Source organism: Phragmites australis, chromosome 3 (assembly GCF_958298935.1).
Source record: "Phragmites australis chromosome 3, lpPhrAust1.1, whole genome shotgun sequence".
Classification (NCBI taxonomy): Eukaryota; Viridiplantae; Streptophyta; class Magnoliopsida; order Poales; family Poaceae; genus Phragmites; species Phragmites australis.
Window position 1 is genome coordinate 40,278,889 of NC_084923.1, and position 20,339 is coordinate 40,299,227.

General features: G+C 42.7%; 2 protein-coding genes and 1 long non-coding RNA gene across 3 annotated transcripts; 2 read left to right on the forward strand and 1 right to left on the reverse strand.

Moving 5' to 3' along the window:
• The first annotated feature begins 643 nt into the window (after positions 1 to 643).
• LOC133913063 (uncharacterized) lies at positions 644 to 12,245 on the forward strand. The gene is made up of 5 exons (XR_009908981.1): positions 644 to 1,204; positions 4,604 to 4,697; positions 5,296 to 5,374; positions 8,418 to 8,477; positions 9,032 to 12,245. It is a non-coding gene; the product is annotated as an uncharacterized LOC133913063 (long non-coding RNA).
• Positions 1,070 to 6,405, reverse strand: LOC133913062 (putative disease resistance protein RGA3). The gene is made up of 4 exons (XM_062356105.1): positions 6,272 to 6,405; positions 3,072 to 3,618; positions 1,308 to 2,837; positions 1,070 to 1,199 (listed from the first exon to the last, which is right to left on the reverse strand). The coding sequence occupies exons 1-3, from the start codon at positions 6,374 to 6,376 to the stop codon at positions 1,405 to 1,407; spliced, it is 2,085 nt and encodes a 694-aa protein (XP_062212089.1). The 5' UTR covers positions 6,377 to 6,405; the 3' UTR covers positions 1,070 to 1,199; positions 1,308 to 1,404.
• Positions 12,246 to 15,107: 2,862 nt separating the features above from the next.
• On the forward strand, positions 15,108 to 20,286 carry LOC133913060 (polygalacturonate 4-alpha-galacturonosyltransferase-like). Its single transcript, XM_062356102.1, has 8 exons — positions 15,108 to 15,277; positions 17,319 to 17,350; positions 17,435 to 17,495; positions 17,584 to 17,627; positions 17,833 to 18,167; positions 18,239 to 18,596; positions 18,704 to 19,291; positions 19,672 to 20,286. The coding sequence occupies exons 1-8, from the start codon at positions 15,199 to 15,201 to the stop codon at positions 19,945 to 19,947; spliced, it is 1,773 nt and encodes a 590-aa protein (XP_062212086.1). The 5' UTR covers positions 15,108 to 15,198; the 3' UTR covers positions 19,948 to 20,286.
• The last annotated feature ends 53 nt before the right edge of the window (positions 20,287 to 20,339 follow it).

Consider the following 20,339-nt stretch of genomic DNA (forward strand, 5'->3'; position numbering starts at 1 on the left):
AACTATGTGAACTTAAATACACCAATAATTATTCCGTTTAGCTTGTCTAGCTTTATGTTCTTGTGATACTATATCTTTTTAGCATTTGTGCACTTGTGAGCTCATTCTACTGTCTATAGCCTTTTGATGTCTTTAGTATTTGCAAATACTTTATGGTATACTTGTGAAAGTTCATTAGGATCTTATGATTATGCTTTGCATGATGTTTTGTTCTTAATGTTTGCATTGCCAAAGGAGAGAAAAATATGCACTAAGTCACAAAGAATAATCTTGCATGATGAAAGGAGGAGAAAATATATGAAAAATATGCATTCCTCAAGATTTTGCTTCCGTTATTGGTTTTTGAGATGCGTTGTGTGATAAAAGTGGAAGACCATTTATTTTGAAAAAAATTAGTAAGATAACTATTTACTTTTCTCTTATGGTCGTTCTCAATTCTATATTATATTGGCACCTATCAGCCAAGCTCTTATCTTTTTCATAATAAGGTCTCGCAGCTGGTCATTTGTTGAGAAGTTCACATTACCAGTTGAACTTTGGCAGTACATATTCTCGAACGCCAAACGCTAAGTAAGAATCGACAGGTGAAGTGGTGATGTATACCAGCAGCAAAGAAGACAACGTAGCATTAGCTGGGAATAACAATCACACGATGGTTTATCTCACAGGGGGCAAAAAGAACGAGAACAATCACATTATGGAATGCTGAAACAGGGAATGCCAAAATAAATGCTACGCCGGAGGATAAGCGTGGAACAGATTTTGGATTCTGGGCTTGTGAACAACAGAAGCAACGGGTGTCCTCGGTAACATTGAACATCTCAATCAGATGATACAGCTCGTTAAACCCGCAGCGGTGGTCAGCCGCTGGTGAGTTCCTCCCTCCTCCGCTCTGCCGCGTGTCCTCGGTGCCCCTCCCGCTCGGCGCGCGTCTCAAGCAGGCGCAGCCCACCTTCGGCGTGCCCCATTCCCATGCTCTCTCCCTGTGCGCCATACCCTGCCCCTGAGGCCCTGACCCGCTCCCTGAGGCATCCGGGCGCCTACCGGCCTCCTGTCGTTCGCCTGCTGCCTGCGCGCACGCAACGGCTGCCGCAGAGCAGCGCGTGCGCGCTCCCGTCCCGGCCACGGTGCTCCGTCCGCCCCCTGCCCACCGCGCGTCGAACCTGCCGCTCCTGCGAGGCGGCGCGGGCGCTCCCTTCCTGAGGTAAGATTCGTACTATTTATTTGTTAAACAATATTGGGAAGTGAGGATTCGAGGTTCTATATGTTGATTCATAAGAACAACGGACGTTGAGAACAATACTTACCAATCCGAGCTACAGAGCGCCGCCACCGAATCTGTTCTTCTCCCTTTCGGTTTCAGACACCAGATGCAACAGTTAGACAGCCAAACAAGCCGTTCTGCTAGAGCTTATTTTCCTGCTCCTGCATGCAACTCGGTCTGAGAACTAAGGAATACGGTTCCTTGGTGTAGTAGATGTACCCGTCGAGATCAAGTTTCTCTGATTCACACGCATATGCCTTTAGCTGCTGGACATGCTGGATCTTTCCCCACTCAGAGGTGTCATCTTGTAAGGATATCAGTTTGAGCAAGCTGAGGCTACAATATATAGTCAACTTAGTTAACTTTGCCTCTCGTAAGTATTGTGGTAGTGTTTCAGCATCGAAATCCTTCCATTGGATGCTTCCCAGTGCTGGCAAACCCTCCAATAACTTCAGCCGTGGGCAACTGGAAATGGTAGTCTTCTGCAAGCTTGGACAGTTGGTGATCCTCTCTAGTCTTGGATTGTCAAATATCTTTAGCTCAACGAGCGAAAGGAAGTTCTCTACAGAGACCAAATGCAAGACATTTCTCAGGTCCAAGTGCATGAGTCGACCTGCATGGTGTGCAAGCCCAGGAGGAAGATGCTGCAGTTTACAGTTGTCAATCAAAAATCCCTCTAGAACAGTCATTGCTGGGACCTGCTGCTCCCAGTCCCACTCTGTCCATCCTAACATGCCCTCAAAACCCAATGTTTTCAGCTTGGGAAAAGCAATAGCAGCACCATGAGAAATATGATGACGCTGCCTACTTTCGATCCTTGTTCTTGTTATCACTGGTGTATCGTCCTTGCCATCACCTTCACCACCCGTGGAGGGGAGGAGGAAATCATGCCCAATACACTGGATGGACGGAGCTTGCTCGACCCAAAAGTATTCTAGGAAGGGGAGCTGGCCCAATCCGTTAGGAATCTGTTTACAGCACGCGTAACCCTCTAGAACAAACTTCCTTAAGGTCCCAAAGGGTGACATCATTTTGGTCCACTGTGGTAAGCCACTTCCAAAGTAACCTTTGATAGTAAGTTCTTCTATGCAAGTCGGAGGACAGAGATTACCCAACACCTCCTCGATTTGTTCGTGCTCCTCCTTGCTGATGTTTTCTTCAACCTCCCCGTTGTCTCCGAGCCTACTGGTAAAATTCAAAGTTAACGTTGTTTGGTGGTGTTTACTGTACAGCTTTGCTGTAGCAGCCATGGAACCTGAAGATGCCTTCTCCAAACCTGTTATATCAAGTAGTTTCAGCTTTGACAAGGACCCTAATTCTTCCAAGCTGCACCAACCATCTGTGCAATCATCCGAATTGGTTGGAAACCCTGCCAGTATGACCAAATCTTCTAGTTTTCCAAAACCACGAGGAACTGAGGTTATGTTGGTGCCTCTAATGTCGAGTAACCTTAGCTTCCGTAGCTTCAGTATGCTGTTAGGAAGTTGAGAAATGTTTGAACATCCTACAAGGTCAATGGCTTGTAGAAAAATTAGACTTCCTATGTCTTGAGGAATTGCAGGTATGGGTGTACCTGAGAGTCCCAAGTATCTCAGATGCTTGAGGTGGCATATGGAATCTGGCAGCTCAGCAAGTTTCATTTTAAATATATTTATTACTCGTAGGCAAGAAAGATGTTTCCAGAAATCTTTCAAATCAACCATGTTGCTTCCAAATAACATCAATGTTCTCAGAGAGACTTGTTTTTGCAAAGCATCCCACTCCACTACCTTTTTTGAGATAGATAGGTGACGAAGCTTCAAAGTACTAAGAGTGCTGTTTACATTCTGCCCCTCACTAACAATTACTACTTCATCTTTTGTTATATATTGAGCAAAGGAGCGGACAACATCATGCATGGTGCATACTAACTGTCTATAGGATCCTTCTTTTGGTTCTAAAAGATTTCTTGAAAGCAATTCTTTGTAGTACTCGAACCCTAGATCTTCTGGTAGCTTTGAACCTGGTTTGTTATGCACATAACCTTCTGCGATCCATATCTGGACTATATCTCCATATCTGATTAATTCATCTTTTGGGAAAAGTGAACAAAGCAGAAAACATTGTTTCAAGTGTGAAGGCAATTCCTCGAAACTCAAATAGATTGCTTTGTTAATATCGTCATCAATCCCTTCTATCGACCATGCGAAGTGGTTACAAACATCCACCCAAGCATCTCTTGTTCTACTAATGTTAGACAAGAGTCCTCCAAGCACCTTAATTGCTAGTGGCAAGCCATCACATCTTTCCACAATCTTTGTCCCTATATCCTTTAATCCACCGACCTCTAGTTCATCACTCTCATTCAAAACTACCTGTTGAAAAAATATGCCGCATGAGAGAGAAAGAGAGAGACAGACAGACTGGGGGTAGAACACGGAGAGCCACTGGCAGAAACGGGAAAGCTCCCAGTTCTGAAAGAATTACGTCATGTTGCCTCAGGCCTCAACACAGGGGGATTTCCTGTGCAGCAGTAATGGAAGCACAGGGGATAATGTAAAAAACTAAGCGGTTATTATAGATCATGGAGATGCGCTAGGAAAGTTCATGCGTAAAAAAAAAACACCCTCCTTGGCATGTACAAGATGTTTATGTTTAATAAACTTGGGAGACATTCTAGGTGCATGTGCTATGGGCCACAATCACGTGTGATGCAAGTTTTGTGTGTGCGCGTAGTGATAGGTATACATGTTTGCCTCCCTTAATCAGCAAATCAAATGCCCTTATGAAATGGCATACCACAAGTAACTAATCTCTTTTAGATAACATTATTGTAGGAGAGGAGCTTGAAAATATTTCAAGGCACCATTATATCAATGGAAACACATTGAAAAGAGATATTTCCTAAGAAAATGGACAAATGTTTCAAACTTGATAGACAAGTAATCTTGAAAACTTAAGGATATGATCTGTTTAATCTATAATATCTATACAAGAGCAAAGGGTTCCTGCTCGGTGGGTTGCGTGTTTCAGTGGTTGCAGGCGGGTTCGACGGTGCAAACATACGCTCGGGCGAAGCAGACAACGATTCCTAGCTGCTCAGGGATGTGGGGTCAAGGTCAACAAAAGGAACTTGTGCATCATCATCTGCTTCACTTGAGCGTGTGTTTGCGCCGTCGAACCCACCTGCAACCACTAAAGCACGCAACCCACCAAGCAGGAACCCTTTGCTCTTGTTTGTCGTCTCCCTCCTTGCCCCTCTCTCCCTTTGCCAGTATTGTACTAGGGATTGATTTGTTCTGCTGGTAAGCAGCCCTAACTTGCCACCCTCTTTTTTGAACATCTGTTTGGTTCTGGAAGGCCTTTGGATTACTGTGAGCAATCAATTCCTAATCCTTTTGAGATTGGTGTGCAGTGGAAATCCATCTGGTCATGGGATTGATTCCTTTTATTAGTAAGCAACCCTAACCTACTCGGTTTTTTTTTTTTGTAAGCATGCTTTTTCCCTAGGGAATCTTCGAAGTTTGAATAGCTGTAAGCAATAAAACACAAATCTTTCTCTTTATTGACATCTTTGTAGCACCAGTTCTTTCTGCATGTGGTGGAGTTCAATCTATTCCAGTTACCCATAGTTTTTTTTTTAACAGTGGGACCCATTTCCACAGCCTTCATTGGAGGCAGGGTCGAGCGGGCCACTCCGTGTGAGGCCGCCGCAAATCGGGAACCAGTTACCCACAGTTAGTAGAAGTTCCTGCACACGTTACCTATTGAGGATCAAACCACTATTCCACTGCACTAATCGATTTTGTTTACCCGTCAGTTAAAGTGTGCACGTGTTTACTAGAGTTAGTTTCGTATTTTCTACTCCAATAATGAATCAACACACTCATTCAATATCAGATTCTGCACCCCGTATCCGAGGAGGATATGCATGTTCAACTTTTGGATAATTGGATTTGGCAGCAACAAATTTTGTTTTCCGTTTCCATTCCTTTTTTTTATTATTTAAGAGGGTTCATACTATGGAACTCATACTTTTGTTCGATGTGCAGCTCTCGGGGGAGCAGGCAAGGAACAATCCTTACAGCTACGTCTACCTGTCCCAATCGAATGGCAGTTCACTGAGTACAGGTAATTTTCCTTATGTTCGGCTATACCTTCATATTATTTAGCATTCCCTTTATGCTACACAGTATAATGAGGGCCAAAAACACAATGGTATTATTGCTGGTGTGTGTACTATCTTATTTGTTGGGATTCGGAAACTTTTCAAAGATTAAGTTCTATAGTTCAATATAAAAAGACTGGGTCAGAACAAACCAAAATGTTGGACAGAACAAAAAACTTTTGGGTGGTATTTGAGATATCCAAGAGTCCAAGGTCACGCTGTTTTTTTCCAGAACATTTCTTCGCCATGTCCAATCTTTCATTTCCAAGCCAAATATTTTGTTTTTCAAAGATCATTTTCCAATCCCAATATGAAATGTAGATATTTACTTGGTTTATCCCAGCATCTCGCCTGGCATATCGGTTACTTTTTTCTGAACTGCAGAACTGGTAATCTATATAGGATAAAAGTGACAGGATCAAGTATTTTATTCAACTAGCTAGAGTTACAGTTGAATAATTGCTGAGATATTTTCCCTGAGCTTTTCCTGTTTCACGGTTCATTGCTTCCTTTTCTACAAGGACGAATACTTCCCTGCCCAATTATATGCAGAAGTTTCAATTTTTTCTTAAAAGTTCCCCAGCAATGCGTGGGGAATTTACCTAGCTAAGTTATTTGTTATTTGACACTACATGCTGAACATATGGCAAAAAGCACAATATTTTCCATCCCGACAGTTATTTTATATATTCATTGGTGCTAAAAAAAAGAGTTGGAATCACCGGACACATTCAATATCCCGTACAGATTTAACCTCGATGTTGCTTGAGTTACTTTGAATCATAGCATGGACATTTCAGTCGTGCATATGTATGTGCAGAGTTCGTATATAAGTAGTGCAACGGATAAAATTTACGGACCTGATTCTTTAGCAAAATCCAAGCATCTTCTCCTTCTAGCTTATGAACCCGGTGGAGATGTTGTGCCTTCATCTTACGAGCGACTCCATCATTTCTAGTGGTCATCAAGACTCGACTGCCGGGAGCACCATCATTAAGCGGTACTCTAAGAATCTCACTCCACACATTCTCACTCTCTCTCCACACATCATCCATCACTAACAAGAACTTATTTTGCCGCACCGCCTCCTTCAATGCACACTCGAGCAGCGCCTTGTCTCCCACGGAGCCATTGTAAGTGCTCCCAAGAGCAGCAATAACATTTTGTAGCACACCAATTTGGTCGACTTCTTTATTAACGCTCAACCAGATCCTCTTGTCAAAGTTTTCCTCCACCAAGCTGTCATTGAAAACCATCCTAGCAAGGGTTGTTTTGCCTATCCCGCCAGCGCCTGTGATAGCAGCGGCAATAACCACATTCTCTTTGTTTACTCCCACACGAGCGTCCACATTCTTGACAAGTAGATCAACAATTTTCTTTGTATCTTGCTTACTCTTCTCGCCCACAACATCAGACTGGATGATACTCGGTCCCGTCTTTCGGTTGCTGTCGGACCAAGAAGTGGCAGCTTTGTTGGACTGACCCAAGGAGTTGATCTCTTGGATGATGAATCCAAAGCGAGAGCTCCTCTCCGCAATGTCCAACAGTCGCTTGTTGAGCGCCTGGATCTTCCTCCCGATCTCGTGTGCAGTGACGGGGTTGCGAAAGCAAAAGAACTTGGGGATGTTCCAGCACCTTGAAGCGGTTTTTGGAGTGGCTACTGTTGCTGTGGGATCTTCTCCATCCTCCATGATCTGGCAGAGGTCAAGGATGTCGTCGACATGGTACATGGCATCCTTAAGCTCCCTCACCCACCTCTCCACAGCAGTGCTGCAGATTCCCTTCCTCTCAGCGTCGGCCAGGATGCTGCTCAAGTCGCCAAGCGTCGTCTCGAGCTTGGTGATCTCGCCCGGCACGCCGAGGAGCATCTCCACCTCCTCCTTCGCCATGCCCATCATGATGAACGCCAGCTTGGATGCGAACGCGCCCAGCACCGACGCCATGGTCAGGGGATGGGGTAGCAAGAGCAAAAGAGAAGTATTCAGAATGTGCGTCCGCACTCTGTGCTGCTCCGGGAAACGTTTCGACGTTTTGTATAGAACGAAGGCTTCACCGGTGGATGCAAAATTACGATCCCGGACAGAGATTAGAATATTTATCTGGCACTCGATCCGAAGTCCACATGGGTGTCGAGGCTCTAGTCAAACAAAAAATGTATGCAAGTTTTTTTAACCCTGTAGAGCCGCGGGCAAGTGCTAGATACCAATGAAACCAAGTGCATTAAGAGATGCGGTTTTCACTCGATTCAGATCTTCAGCTGATCAATCGAATGTATGATGTGGTTCACTGCCGTGGCTGATATCAAAAATATTGCTCAAATTGGCTGCTGGCATTTCGCCGTCAGGTTTTTTTTTTTTCGTCTTCTGGTTCCTCAATATGGCTTGCAATGCATAAAGTTTTACTGCATGATAACATAGCTTGAACAACCGCCAGCTTGGCAGTAGCTAAAGTCTAATCTTGTGAACAACTCAATTATACCAGTGAACCTTTGAACTCTACCTCTACTGCACCCTAGTCTTAATTACCTCATGGTAGAAGAAGATGAAGCCGGTGAGATTAAATCAATCACGTGATCCCCCCCCCCCCTCCCCCTCCAATAATTCTTTTTTAACTAGGCCTTTGGATCTCCATTCAACATTCCAAATCTCCTCACCACTTCACATAAAAGGCTCAAGTACATTAAAAGAGATATGATACATGTCCCGAGTACTCTACTTTTACTCACACTGTTTATCTCTCTTTACGACGAAAATAGGACTTAACTAGATGGCCCTCTTTCTAACAGTAAATACATACATAGTCTCTTAAGTACTGATCTGCTAATCACTCTAGGTGCTGTTATAGGGGCTTTTAACTTGGACTGAGAAGCTCTCTTGAGTTGTCTTTGAAAACTATCTTCTTAATTTGTGGTGTGAGATTTTTCTTTTCTGACACAAGCTTTAATTTGTGGTGTGAGATTTTTCTTTTCTGACACAAGCTATGTGGCACTGATCTTAACTTTTTCAGGCTCTAGAGTAGTGAATGTGGTGAAAACAGTCTTGCCAAGACTGTTGCAAGAACATAGAGGTAATCATGTCTTATCCACACACATTTTGGTATTGTTTAAAATCAAATTCATGTTGTCCTTACCTTCTGAACATCGCTTCACAAGAAAAAAATATGTACTTATTTTTAGCCATGAGCTTGTGAGCTTGCTCTCTAACCTAGCTGGGTTTGTTCTTAAAGACGATACAGGTAGAACAATTCGACTGTATATCCTTAGAACAATCAGCACTCTCTAATCTAGACTCTAACTTCTTAATGCATTTTTCTTTCATTTCAGTATCTTTTGCAAGCGCCTAAAAGAGTAGATCTAGATTGCTCCTCAAGGAGTTTCTTCTCAACAGTCTCAAGCCGACTGACAACTTGAGCATACAAAATCTGAAACTCAGCAAGCTCAGTCATAATAATAACACAACTCTCACAGTCCTCTTCTTCATCCTTAGTCCTAGACCTAAGCAATTCAAGCTCAAACAAAGAACATTCTAACTTAGACTTTAGTTCCTTAACCTCTCTAGCCGCAGTACGAACCAACCTATCTTGACTAACCAACTCATCAGTTAATCTATCTACCTCAACAGAAAGCTGGTCATAGGATGGTTGTACCTCATGCGAATCAGGCTTGATGCTGTCGTTCTCTCCCGATATAAAGCAAAGGTCGGTGAAATTTTAGTTCTTCTTCTTATTCTTCACAAGTTGCTCCTCCTCTTTCAAGCTCACATCCTCGTTTGAGGAAATGTCAATGTCGCTGAGCGCCGCCACAAAAGCTCGTGAAGCCACCTTGGTTGCCTTTTGGCCATCTTGTCACAGTTCTTAAAGAAGGAATTATTGTTCTTCTGGTACTTGTCATGGTCGTGGTTGTGATCTTCCTTCTTCTTGAGCTTGGGGCAGTCCTGCTTGAAATGAGTGGTGACCACACTCATAACAAGCAGAGAATCACATCTCCTCTAGTCTCATCGGTTGTTGTAGAAGCGGGTGAACTTCTTCACAATCAACGCTAGATTTTCATCATCAAGTGCATCCACCTGCTCTTCTGTAATAGAGATCAAGGAAGAAAAAACAAATCTACCAGGTGAAGGGTTAGCACAAGAAAAATAAACTCATGCATGACTGTCACTACTAGATCATGAAACCATGTGATAGGGGTTTCATAGATCTAACCTAGGCACGTGACTATTTCTATGAACTTAAACTTATTGAAGAGTTCATTACAAGTCAAGGTATCATAACTAGATGACTCTTGAATGCTAAAGATCTTCATTTTTTAAATACTACGATCAAGAGTATAGAGAAGCTTAATCGCTCTCTAATGATCAGAATAAGATAAAACCTCAGTGGATTTAAGATTGTTAACAATTCTGCCTAACCGTTGTCGCCAGCCTACCACGACGCCAAGCCACCACCGCCTAGGCATCCCTAGCGCCTAGCTACCTGTCGCCAGAGCACTAGACGTCGCCAGCCCAGCCCACACACATGTCGATGGTAAAGAAGGAGCTGAGGTAGAAGGGCACGACCATGCTCAGTGCGCTGGGGATGTATTCTACAGGCACCACCGATGGTGCTTGGCCACCTCCTTGAGCGCGCATATGGCGATGACGAAGAAGGCGAGGCAGAAGTGGAGATATTTGCGTACGGCGCCGAGTAACCCTTCTGATCTGAAATTCAGTGATACCGAAAACTAAAACTTGAAAACCGAAACCGAACTAGGCGGTGTTTTCAATATTTTCCATCATCTTCAGTTTGCACATTCTGAAAACTAAATTGTTCCTACACCGAAAATACCAAACCAAAAACACCGAATGCCCAACCTACTGAATCTAGACGGACGAGAGTGAGAGAGCAAGAAGCTTGACGTGCCGCATGGCCTCAACAGCACGTCACTCCATGTATTTCACCCTTCTCTTTAACGCCCATCCAACCGGCCGACAGGGTATCTGCATGCTACCAAGCTCCTCAGCTGATCCTGACAAGCAGCCACATCGATGCAGAGTTGTTGTGAAACCTAGAAGGCAAACCTAGAGTCGTCCTCAGACCTCAGGTAACGAGGAGCTAGCGTATCAGAAAAGAAAACGACTAACGAGGAAGAGCGCATCACGGCATGCACATGGGGGCGGCAGGGATATATGTACGTCGATGGCTCCAGCAGAGCACGGTTAAATTAAACCTGCTGCTAATTTGCGTACAGATCCGGTTCCTTTCGTCAACGGATGCGCGCGCCTCTGGCAAAGTACCAGATCCCAGTGATCCTCTATATATATTTTCCTCTAAGACTCCAAGCATTGACTTGTATAAAGTACTACGATCTGGATAATTAAGCAGAAACTTGTGTACAGTTGCTACCTCAGAAGGTTGGACCTAGGGCGAGAATTGCATTTCCCCATGATTCATCCGGAGTTTTGCACTTCAATTTGGTTGTCCTTTCAGAAAGCATCAGCGCAGCTTTGCGGTATGCCTGTGTTACGTGATGAGTTCACTAGCGAGGCCACATCAACTCGTGCGCCTGCACGGCTAGCAGTAAGTTCTCGAAAGAATTGGCTATATGTATGGATTCAATTAGAATATGAAATGGTAGATGGTATATTTTCCTATTTCCACTTTTATGATTTGCAAATATATATACAAAATTTATTTTCATTATTAGAAAATATTTTTTTCTACAATGGAGATGAGTAAATAGATAGTATATCTACCATATAAAATACGAGTTGATTCATCGTCATCTCTCTCCTTCCATCCATACTATCTAATAAAAAATAATAAAAAACCATGTCAAAAATAAATTAGAAAAACTGGACCTCTTTTAGCAGGCCATGCTCTCAACCCCTTGCCCAAATCACAATATGTGCCGCCCCTCTCTCTCTCCCCTCATTTCTCGGATCCAACCTAGAAGCGTCCACGCCGCCCATGCCCCGGGGGACAAGCCACGGGGCCTGCTCCCTCTCTGTCTGTTCAACGCCGAGACATGACCAGGAGGATGGGTGGGAGGAGTGAGGACTAGCCGGGCCGCCGCCAACTCCTTCTGTTCTAGTGGATAGCGTCTTGTGGATTTGAAGGACCTCATCACCGGCCTCTACAGATCTCAGCGACTCAGCCGTCCTCGGCCGCCAGCGTTGCAAACATGAGTACGCAAGAGGAGGCAATGGATGACGACCCTTTTTTTGTATGGCTAAGTTACTTGCCTATGAGTTCACGAAAAAGGCTTACTCCCCTTCCAGATCTGACATGGCATTGAAATTTCCGGTAAACTCCTGCGTTAGTGCATTTGTATATTACCCGGATAAAATCGCTAGATGCTGCTGCATTTGTGCAGCTAAACTTTTGAAATCAAGTTATCAACATTTTTGTTTACTAGTAATCAAAGTGTCCAGAATTTTGATGTGAACGCAACTAATAGATCTCGGTTTTTGTTCACGGATAGAGTTACTTTCTATCACGTAATTGTTTGTTATTGATTCATACGAAGGCTTATCTAAGGGTATATGCTGCTTGGAGGGATTATTCATGTACTGTTTTACTGATGTTTTAAGTCTCCACGAATCGTCAATGCTTTTGCTATCAATATCGGGAGGTGTTTCTTACTATCAGTTCTTATTACTATAGAAAGTGCTTTTACTGTTGGCTCTAAAACCACATTCACACCCGGTTTTAGAGCCAGCAATGTGTAATATGCGGTGATAGTTGGATTATCACTGCCGACTTAGAGACCAGTAGTAAATGAGTTATCACTACCGGCTGAAGACGGTTGAAGCCTTCAGCAGTAAATGAGTCACGTGATTTTTCGCGTGAAATACGCACCCGTGCGTTTCGTGGCACTCGAATCTGGAACCTCTCAGCTCGCACGATGCATTATTATTATCTCACCACTGAAGTACTAGTGATAACAATAAGATATGTTTTCCTTTTGATCCTTATTTTAAAAAACTTTTTATGATTATTTAGGTATTTAAATGACCTTAAATTAAAAAGTTTTCAACTACAAAGTTTTAATCTTGTCATAGGCTACAATTTTCATATAAAGTTTGTATTAAAAAATTATGATTTTTTTAGGATAAACTATTATCCATTATTATTGCTCAAGAAGGGACATGGTTCCTAGTCTGCTCAAGTAGTCGGCCCTCTGGTCGGGTCCTCGACCACGATGTTCTATTCATCGAACATAGTGGTTGAACGGTTTGCTCGTGGTAACCGACCACGATGACTTTTTTTTTGCTCTACATAACTTGTACCTGCTTATCACTGTCGGTTCATAACACGAATCGGTAGTGATACTTGACGAACTATTACTACTGTTTCATGACTAAGAACCGGTAATGATAGTCAAGTTTCACTACCGGTTTATAAGAAAAATCGGTAGTGATAGCATAATTGTTAATTCGTAGTTAGAACCGGCAGTGATAGTCAATTATCATTGCCGGTCCTTTTTTAATAGACTTTTGTTGTTGTTTCTTGATACGAACTGACAATTATATTCTATTACTATCAGCTCATAAAAGCTCGTAAAGATCCAATAGTGATGAGCCGGTATATAAGACCTATAGTGTTTAGCTTCTCAACCCATATCATCATGTTGTTTCAGATAGCTTTCACTGCTGGAATTATTCCTTCGTTGTTTTAGGAGATGGATCCAAATGAACAAAATACCAAGCAAGTATTGTAGCACAGGACGATGCTCGATGAGCATAGGACTCCTACGAAGTTTTGGGTTAAGGCTATTAGCACAGTTTGTTATATCTTCAATCGGATTTTCTTACGCTTATTTTTTAATTTGACTTCTTATGAGTTGTGTTTTTGGAGGAAGCCGAAGGTTTCACATTTGAGAATTTTTGGTGGTCGATGCTTCATCATAACGCGTGGTAATCTTGACAAGTTCAAGTCTTGTTCTTCTGATGGTATTTTCTTGAGGTATTCGCTTCATGGTCATTCTTACAGGATTCTTAATCTTGACAAAAACACCATCATGGAGTCCTGTGATGTGGTCTTTGATGAATCAACCCCCTATGCTAGCCATGTTCTTGAGTGTGCAGATATCAGAAGATGAGCAAAAGAATCTGTCGGTGTAAAGAATAGTGGGGTCCCCTCGCGGGCGGACCCACGTCGGTAAGATATCAACAGGTGTTGTATGCCACATTTGTCCGGAACCATGGTCACCCCGCGTGATAAGTTAGCAACCATGCGACCAGCCAGCGATCACGCAACCAGACGCTCTGACCAAGCTCCGCGACCAGTCCCCAGTCGCAGGAGCAAACCCCGCGACCAGTCTCCTTTGGTCGCGGGGCAGGTATGTGTCTAAACAGTCTAATCACAATAAATATTTTTTCACTCGAGTATTTTTCTTCCCTAGGTCCTCTTTCTGGTCGTTTAAGGCATGGTCGGCGCAGAGGTCTTTTGCAGGTGCGCAGACAGCGCGTGGGGATGGGATAGGGTAGTTCAGATGATTGGGATGATACAGGCGGTAGAGTGATGGGACAGACTCTGTAGCGTCGTAGAGCAAGTGAGATAAGTCTGATCTTAGTAATGATGGGCCTAGGTGGGAAGCTCTAGCTAGCTCTAGGTCTATGTCTTGATTCACATGTAATTCCTCTCTCCCTCTGATATATAAAGGGAAGAAGGGATGAAAAAGAGAGAGATCCCATAGGCGAAGAAGGATTCGGCCCGAGGAGAAGAGGGCTGGGCAAGAACATCATCTGTAACCACTTAGACCATAAGAAAATAATACACATGATGTAGGGCTATTACCCTAAGGGGGGCCTAAACCTCGATAATTCTTGGTGTTCTTGAGTCACATACACACACACAGATTCAGTAGGCACATCTCGAATAAAGATCATGCACCTGTCGTCCGATACACCCTGGAATCACTGTCAGAGATTTACCCTTGACATTTGGCGCGCTAGGTAAGGGGAGAAAAAAGCTGGGCAAGAACATCATATGTAACCAATTTAGACTACAAGAAAAGAATACACAAGATATATGGATATTGCTCTGAGGATGGCCTGAATCTGAATAATTCTCGGTGTTCTTGAGTTGCACATACATAACAAATTCAGTATGCACATACCGAACAAAGATCACGCATATGTCGTCTGATACACCCCGGAATCACTGTCATGGATATACCCTTACAGAATCTTTGTAGATGGTGATCTTCTAGCTCTCGGGGATGACGAGTATGATCCACTACTTTCTATTACTACACTTTCTCTCGAGCTAGTTTTTGTCTTTTTTACACTGACAGAGAGTCATACAAACTCTATTTACACTTAAGCACTGGTTGCATTGAAATTAGATTAGTGCAGTTTTCAGTTTAATCCTAGCTCATAGAGCATTTGTTTGCCATGGTTAGCAAATTTCAACGAGTGTGTTTCAGGAGCTAAGCATTTGTTGGCCAGTCTACGAATTTATATTCATATGATTCTTAAGTATCATATGTCTAAAAACGAGTTTGTCCTCTTAGACAGATGCGGTAAGAGACGCGCAAGAGAGCGGGAGGTTTAAGAAGAGCGCGTTGTCGTGATCACATGTTTGAGGACGCTGAAAAAAAAGTCAAACACACGTACGGCACCGACAAGGCGATAATAACAGATGTCAATGGACCCTGTCAGTGACTGGAGGGAGCAGTACCGAGTGTACTGTCCCCCCCCCCCCCCCCCCCCTCGCTCCCATCCAGCCCCTCGCGTCGAAAGCCCGCACCTCACGAGCCCTTCGCTTCCTCCTCAATCTGTTCCGATCCGACCCGAGCCAGTCGGCCATGGCGATTAGGGCTGGCCGCTCGGCTCTCCTCCTCCTCGTCGCCGCCCTCCTCCTCTCCGCCTCCCCCTGCTTCCAAGGTAATGTAATGCCACTCGCAACCCCAGCCCGCATCTGCCCTTCTCTCTCTCTCTCTCTCTCTCTCTCTCGCGCGCGCGCGCGCATCCCGTCGGCCCGCGATCTCTCGAGAATGCCACGGCGGAGCGGCGCTAGATCTGTGAGATTTTCCCGTTCGTGGCACGGGAACGCGGCCGATCGTACGGTGTGGGGCTGCGCCGGAGCGGATTGGGATTTTTGGGGCGAGTTTAAGTGTATTAGATCGCTTGCTACTTGTTTTGTGGCGGTTTGTTGGCATTGGTAGGATTTTGTCATGTGGGGGTGGGGCATTTGATGCGACGGCGTGCGTCTGGGTCTGCTTGTTGGGGAGGGGCAGAGTGTCCATCTGAGAGCTTAGCAGTTAATGAAATGGACTGAGTTTCGTGATCATTTGTGGCCAGTGTTCGAACATTGGTGTAATAGATTCTGCAAAGTAATATTTAGCGTGGTAGAATTATGGAACAAGGCCTTTTACGAGTGATTGATTGGTTAAATTACCTTCAGGAAAGGTATATTACGTTGCTAATGTTAATGGATTTTTTATTTGTTGTTGGTAGTATACCTTATCCTGTTTCATGTCCTAATTTGATGCAATGTAGTTGGCCACAAGGGCCTTTCACTTTTTCAGAGCATACTCTCGTATATCTAAGGAGTTCCCTGAAACTATCAACAACAGCAACAACAGCCTTTGTCCTAAGCAAGTTGGGGTAGGCTAGAAATGAAACCCACAAGATCCAATCAAAAAGATGATGAGAAAACAATAATGATAATAAAGGTACTAAAAAGTAATGATAATAAAGGTACTATGTGACACTATGTGGCTATCCCTATTTTTGCATGTTGGCAAACAGCTATAGTTAATGGTTCTAACCCACATAAATTTGAAGATACTCTCAAGTCTCATTCTATTGTTTGTTTTCTTTGGGAACAAAATGTCAAGCGTCTGAATTGTGAACTGATCGACACAGGTGCGCTATACACCATGCCTACAGTTCTAACCTAGTACCTGACTAACTGCTCAAAAGCAAAGATTGGCATATTCCACATGGAAAAAGTACAAATAGATGCACCTATGCAGTCTAGTATACAGCCTAGCAGACTAATTGTTAGGATAATTCCACCTGGATCATTTGGCATCAACATTGCGTTACTATCAACTTAGAAAGCCATCTATTGCATAGATTATACCTTCTATGCCTTCCAAGCAATTGTTTTGCATTGCATTCTATTAGTTTAAGGGTTTTCATTTGTTTGTGTTGCCTGGAGTGCAGCTCAGTACTCAAGTTCATCCCGTCATTTCTGAAAATCATATGAAGTTTACAGAGGAAAAAGCTAGAGATGACGTTTTTGAACGGCTTAGAAATACCTTACTATCATATCAGGCATATTATTTTCTTTTAGTCAAGAGAAGTGTATGTATTATTTCTGCACAGTTTCAATTTATGATGCTGCATCTCAGTGCCAGATGCTGACAGAGTTCAGAGTTTTCATTTGCTTGTTTGACTTGAGTGCCAACAAGGAAACTCATTACCCATCAGTTTACTCAAGCATGCAAAAGTCATGAAGGGCATTACTAGATATTTCACATTTGTCATTTGATCTTCGGAACTGCGTATTGTATTTCAGATTGGAATGTTATCCTTTGCCTATTTAGAAGACAGTGTCCCTTCACTAACCTGCTCAATTCTCTAACTAAAAGTTTGGCCCTTTTTTTGAATTGGCGGCAACAGATAAACAACATTTACCCTTTACAAACAATGCCATCCTGTTCTCTTAGTCTTTATGTTATAGTTCACTGTTACTCATTTAAGCTAATAATTAACTTCTCAGGAGGCCCTTTTAGTGTTCGGTTGGTTTTTTGTCTTCCTCACGCAATTAAAACGAAATAACATGAAATAATTGCTCATTGGAATATTTTCACAAAATCTACGAGAACTATGGTCCGACTATTGGCTAGACATTTTTCATGATTATAGAATCTATTTCCTTGAGTCATGCTAATGCAATTGTTTCTGCTTTGTGCAGCTCGAGTGGATCAACTTTATTATGGCAAACAGGTTAGCAAAATATTATCATCCCTTTTTTACTTTGTTCCGTGTCAAAATATGTGTGATTATGTTGGCAAACTTATATGATGTTAGGCACCGGATTGGAGTAGTCAACCCAACTTTGAGCTGCAGAATTTGTCCTTGAGTCAAAAGGGTGGGTAACTGAGTATTAATACTATATGTTGTTTTATGTGAGTGCATCTACTAAAAGCAGATGTATGCTTTAACTTTTTTTAATGTAGATGGCCTTCATCTCCTGGGCAGGACAGAAGAAGTGACACGCAGGGTAACATTTTTTCCCCTTCAGTACTTATCCTCGTAAATTGCAGTAAAAGTAGGAGTGATTTTAGTTGCACTTATTTCATCATTTCCAGCAGTGTTTAACCGTTAACTATCCTTCTTATATCACTATTTTTGTGGATTACAGCTTATTCTGAAACGAAATCTTGTATCTGTTTATCTGTGACCATTTTGATATTTCCTTATTATAGAAATTAAGGGAGAGAACCGGGGTAAGGAAGAAAATGGAATTAGTGCAGCAGGATGATGAAGCCATAGTTAAACTTGAGAACGCAGGTATCGAACGTTCAAAAGCTGTTGATTCTGCTGTGCTGGGAAAGTATAGCATATGGAGACGTGAAAATGAAAATGAGAAGGTAGATTCAAGGGTTCGTCTGATGCGAGATCAAATGATCATGGCCAGAATATATTCTGTGCTTGCCAAATCCAGGGACAAGCTTGATCTTTATCAGGAGCTACTCGCAAGGCTCAAGGAAAGCCAGCGCTCCCTTGGGGAAGCTACTGCTGATGCTGAACTTCCTAAGAGGTGGTGCCTGCTCGAACTGTTCTTTTAGCCAAAATTTTCTGCTTTACTGATTTTTCTTCTCTAATTTGAAGTGCTTCGGAGAGAATCAAAGCAATGGGTCAAGTTTTATCAAAAGCAAGGGATCTATTGTATGATTGCAAGGCTATTACCCAGCGTTTAAGAGCAATGCTTCAGTCAGCTGATGAGCAAGTTCGGAGCTTAAAGAAGCAAAGCACCTTCCTTAGCCAGCTGGCAGCTAAGACAATCCCAAATGGCATCCATTGTCTATCCATGCGCTTAACGATAGACTATTACCTTCTCTCTCCAGATAAAAGGAAGTTTCCCAATAGCAAGAACTTGGAAAATCCTGATCTTTATCACTATGCCCTTTTCTCGGACAATGTTTTGGCAGCATCAGTTGTGGTCAACTCAACCATAATGAATGCAAAGGTTAGTGCAATCTGATCTTCAATTTGGAAGTTTAATTTCTTCGCTATGTGTATAATTGAAGGACCTAATGATATATCACTTGTGTTTTTCTTGCTATAAATCTGCAGGAGCCTGAAAAACATGTATTTCATCTTGTTACTGACAAACTGAACTTTGGGGCTATGAACATGTGGTTTTTGCTGAATCCACCTGGGGATGCAACAATCCATGTTGAAAATGTTGATGACTTCAAATGGTTAAATTCCTCTTACTGCCCTGTTCTGAAGCAGCTTGAGTCTGCGGCCATGAAAGAGTACTATTTCAAGGCCGATCGTCCAAAAACACTCTCTGCTGGTTCCTCTAATCTGAAGTATCGAAACCCAAAATATTTGTCCATGCTCAACCATCTAAGGTTTTACCTCCCTCAAGTCTATCCCAAGTTGAATAAAATTCTTTTCCTGGATGATGACATAGTTGTTCAGAGGGACTTGACGGGACTCTGGGAGGTTGATCTTAATGGAAATGTAAATGGAGCCGTGGAAACATGCGGAGAGAGTTTTCACCGATTTGACAAGTACCTCAATTTTTCGAACCCAAATATTGCTCAGAATTTTGATCCTAATGCATGTGGTTGGGCTTATGGAATGAACATGTTTGATCTTGAAGAATGGAAGAAGAAAGACATTACTGGGATCTACCACAAATGGCAGAACATGGTGAGTTGGAAATAAGGCTTAATTACTTCATGCCTGTTTTTCTTTAGAATATTACATCTTGTGTTCTTTCAGAACCAGCCCGCCTATATGGAGTTTGGTGTTTCAGATTTCCACCACGTTATCTTTTCCGTTGTCATGCATATATAGTTTTATTATCGTGTACAGCAAACAACATGCTAAATATTTACTTATGAGTATGATTGCATTGGAACCTGCAATTAATTTTCATAATACCAATTTTCAGCTGCCGTTACATCTCCCTCAATTAGTTAGTTAACCTATCCTAGTTTCTTAAACTAGTGGAAACATGTACAGATCAAAGCATATGTTTCCGAATTTCATAACTGTACTTCACACCATTTTTCCTTCTCTCTTTACAGAACGAAAACAGGCTGCTCTGGAAATTGGGGACATTGCCGCCAGGTCTTCTAACTTTTTACAAGCTGACACACCCTCTGGACAAATCATGGCATGTGCTCGGTTTAGGGTACAACCCAACCATTGAGCACTCAGAAATAGATAATGCCGCAGTCATCCACTACAATGGGAACATGAAGCCATGGCTGGAGATTGCGATGATAAAGTACCGACCATACTGGACAAAGCACATCAATTATGAGCATCCCTATATTCATGGATGCAAGATCAGTCAATAGATACTAGCTGAAGCATTCTTCCGTGATGAACATTGGAGTTAGACGGGACTGCAAATGGAGTCCCCTGTTAGTAGTATAACTCTACCACATGTCCTTTGTTCGTGTTATTAGATTCATTAGGTTTCTTGTGTATGTAGTTTCTTTGCCCATTTGTGGTGCTTTCTTCAATCTCCAGTAGTCCGTTGTGGGCTTTTGTTTTAATCTCTCCTTTTCTAATGGGACGATGAGCTGTATGATTCTCATCCGCTGATAAATGCGATCTCTCTGAATGTGTCGGTGATGATGCCATTATAACAGTATTTGCAAGTGCTCTTTTAAATCCACATCAGCATTTCGCCACGCCAAAATGTTATGTCATCTTCTCGTCAGAACATGAATTATCAATAGCTATT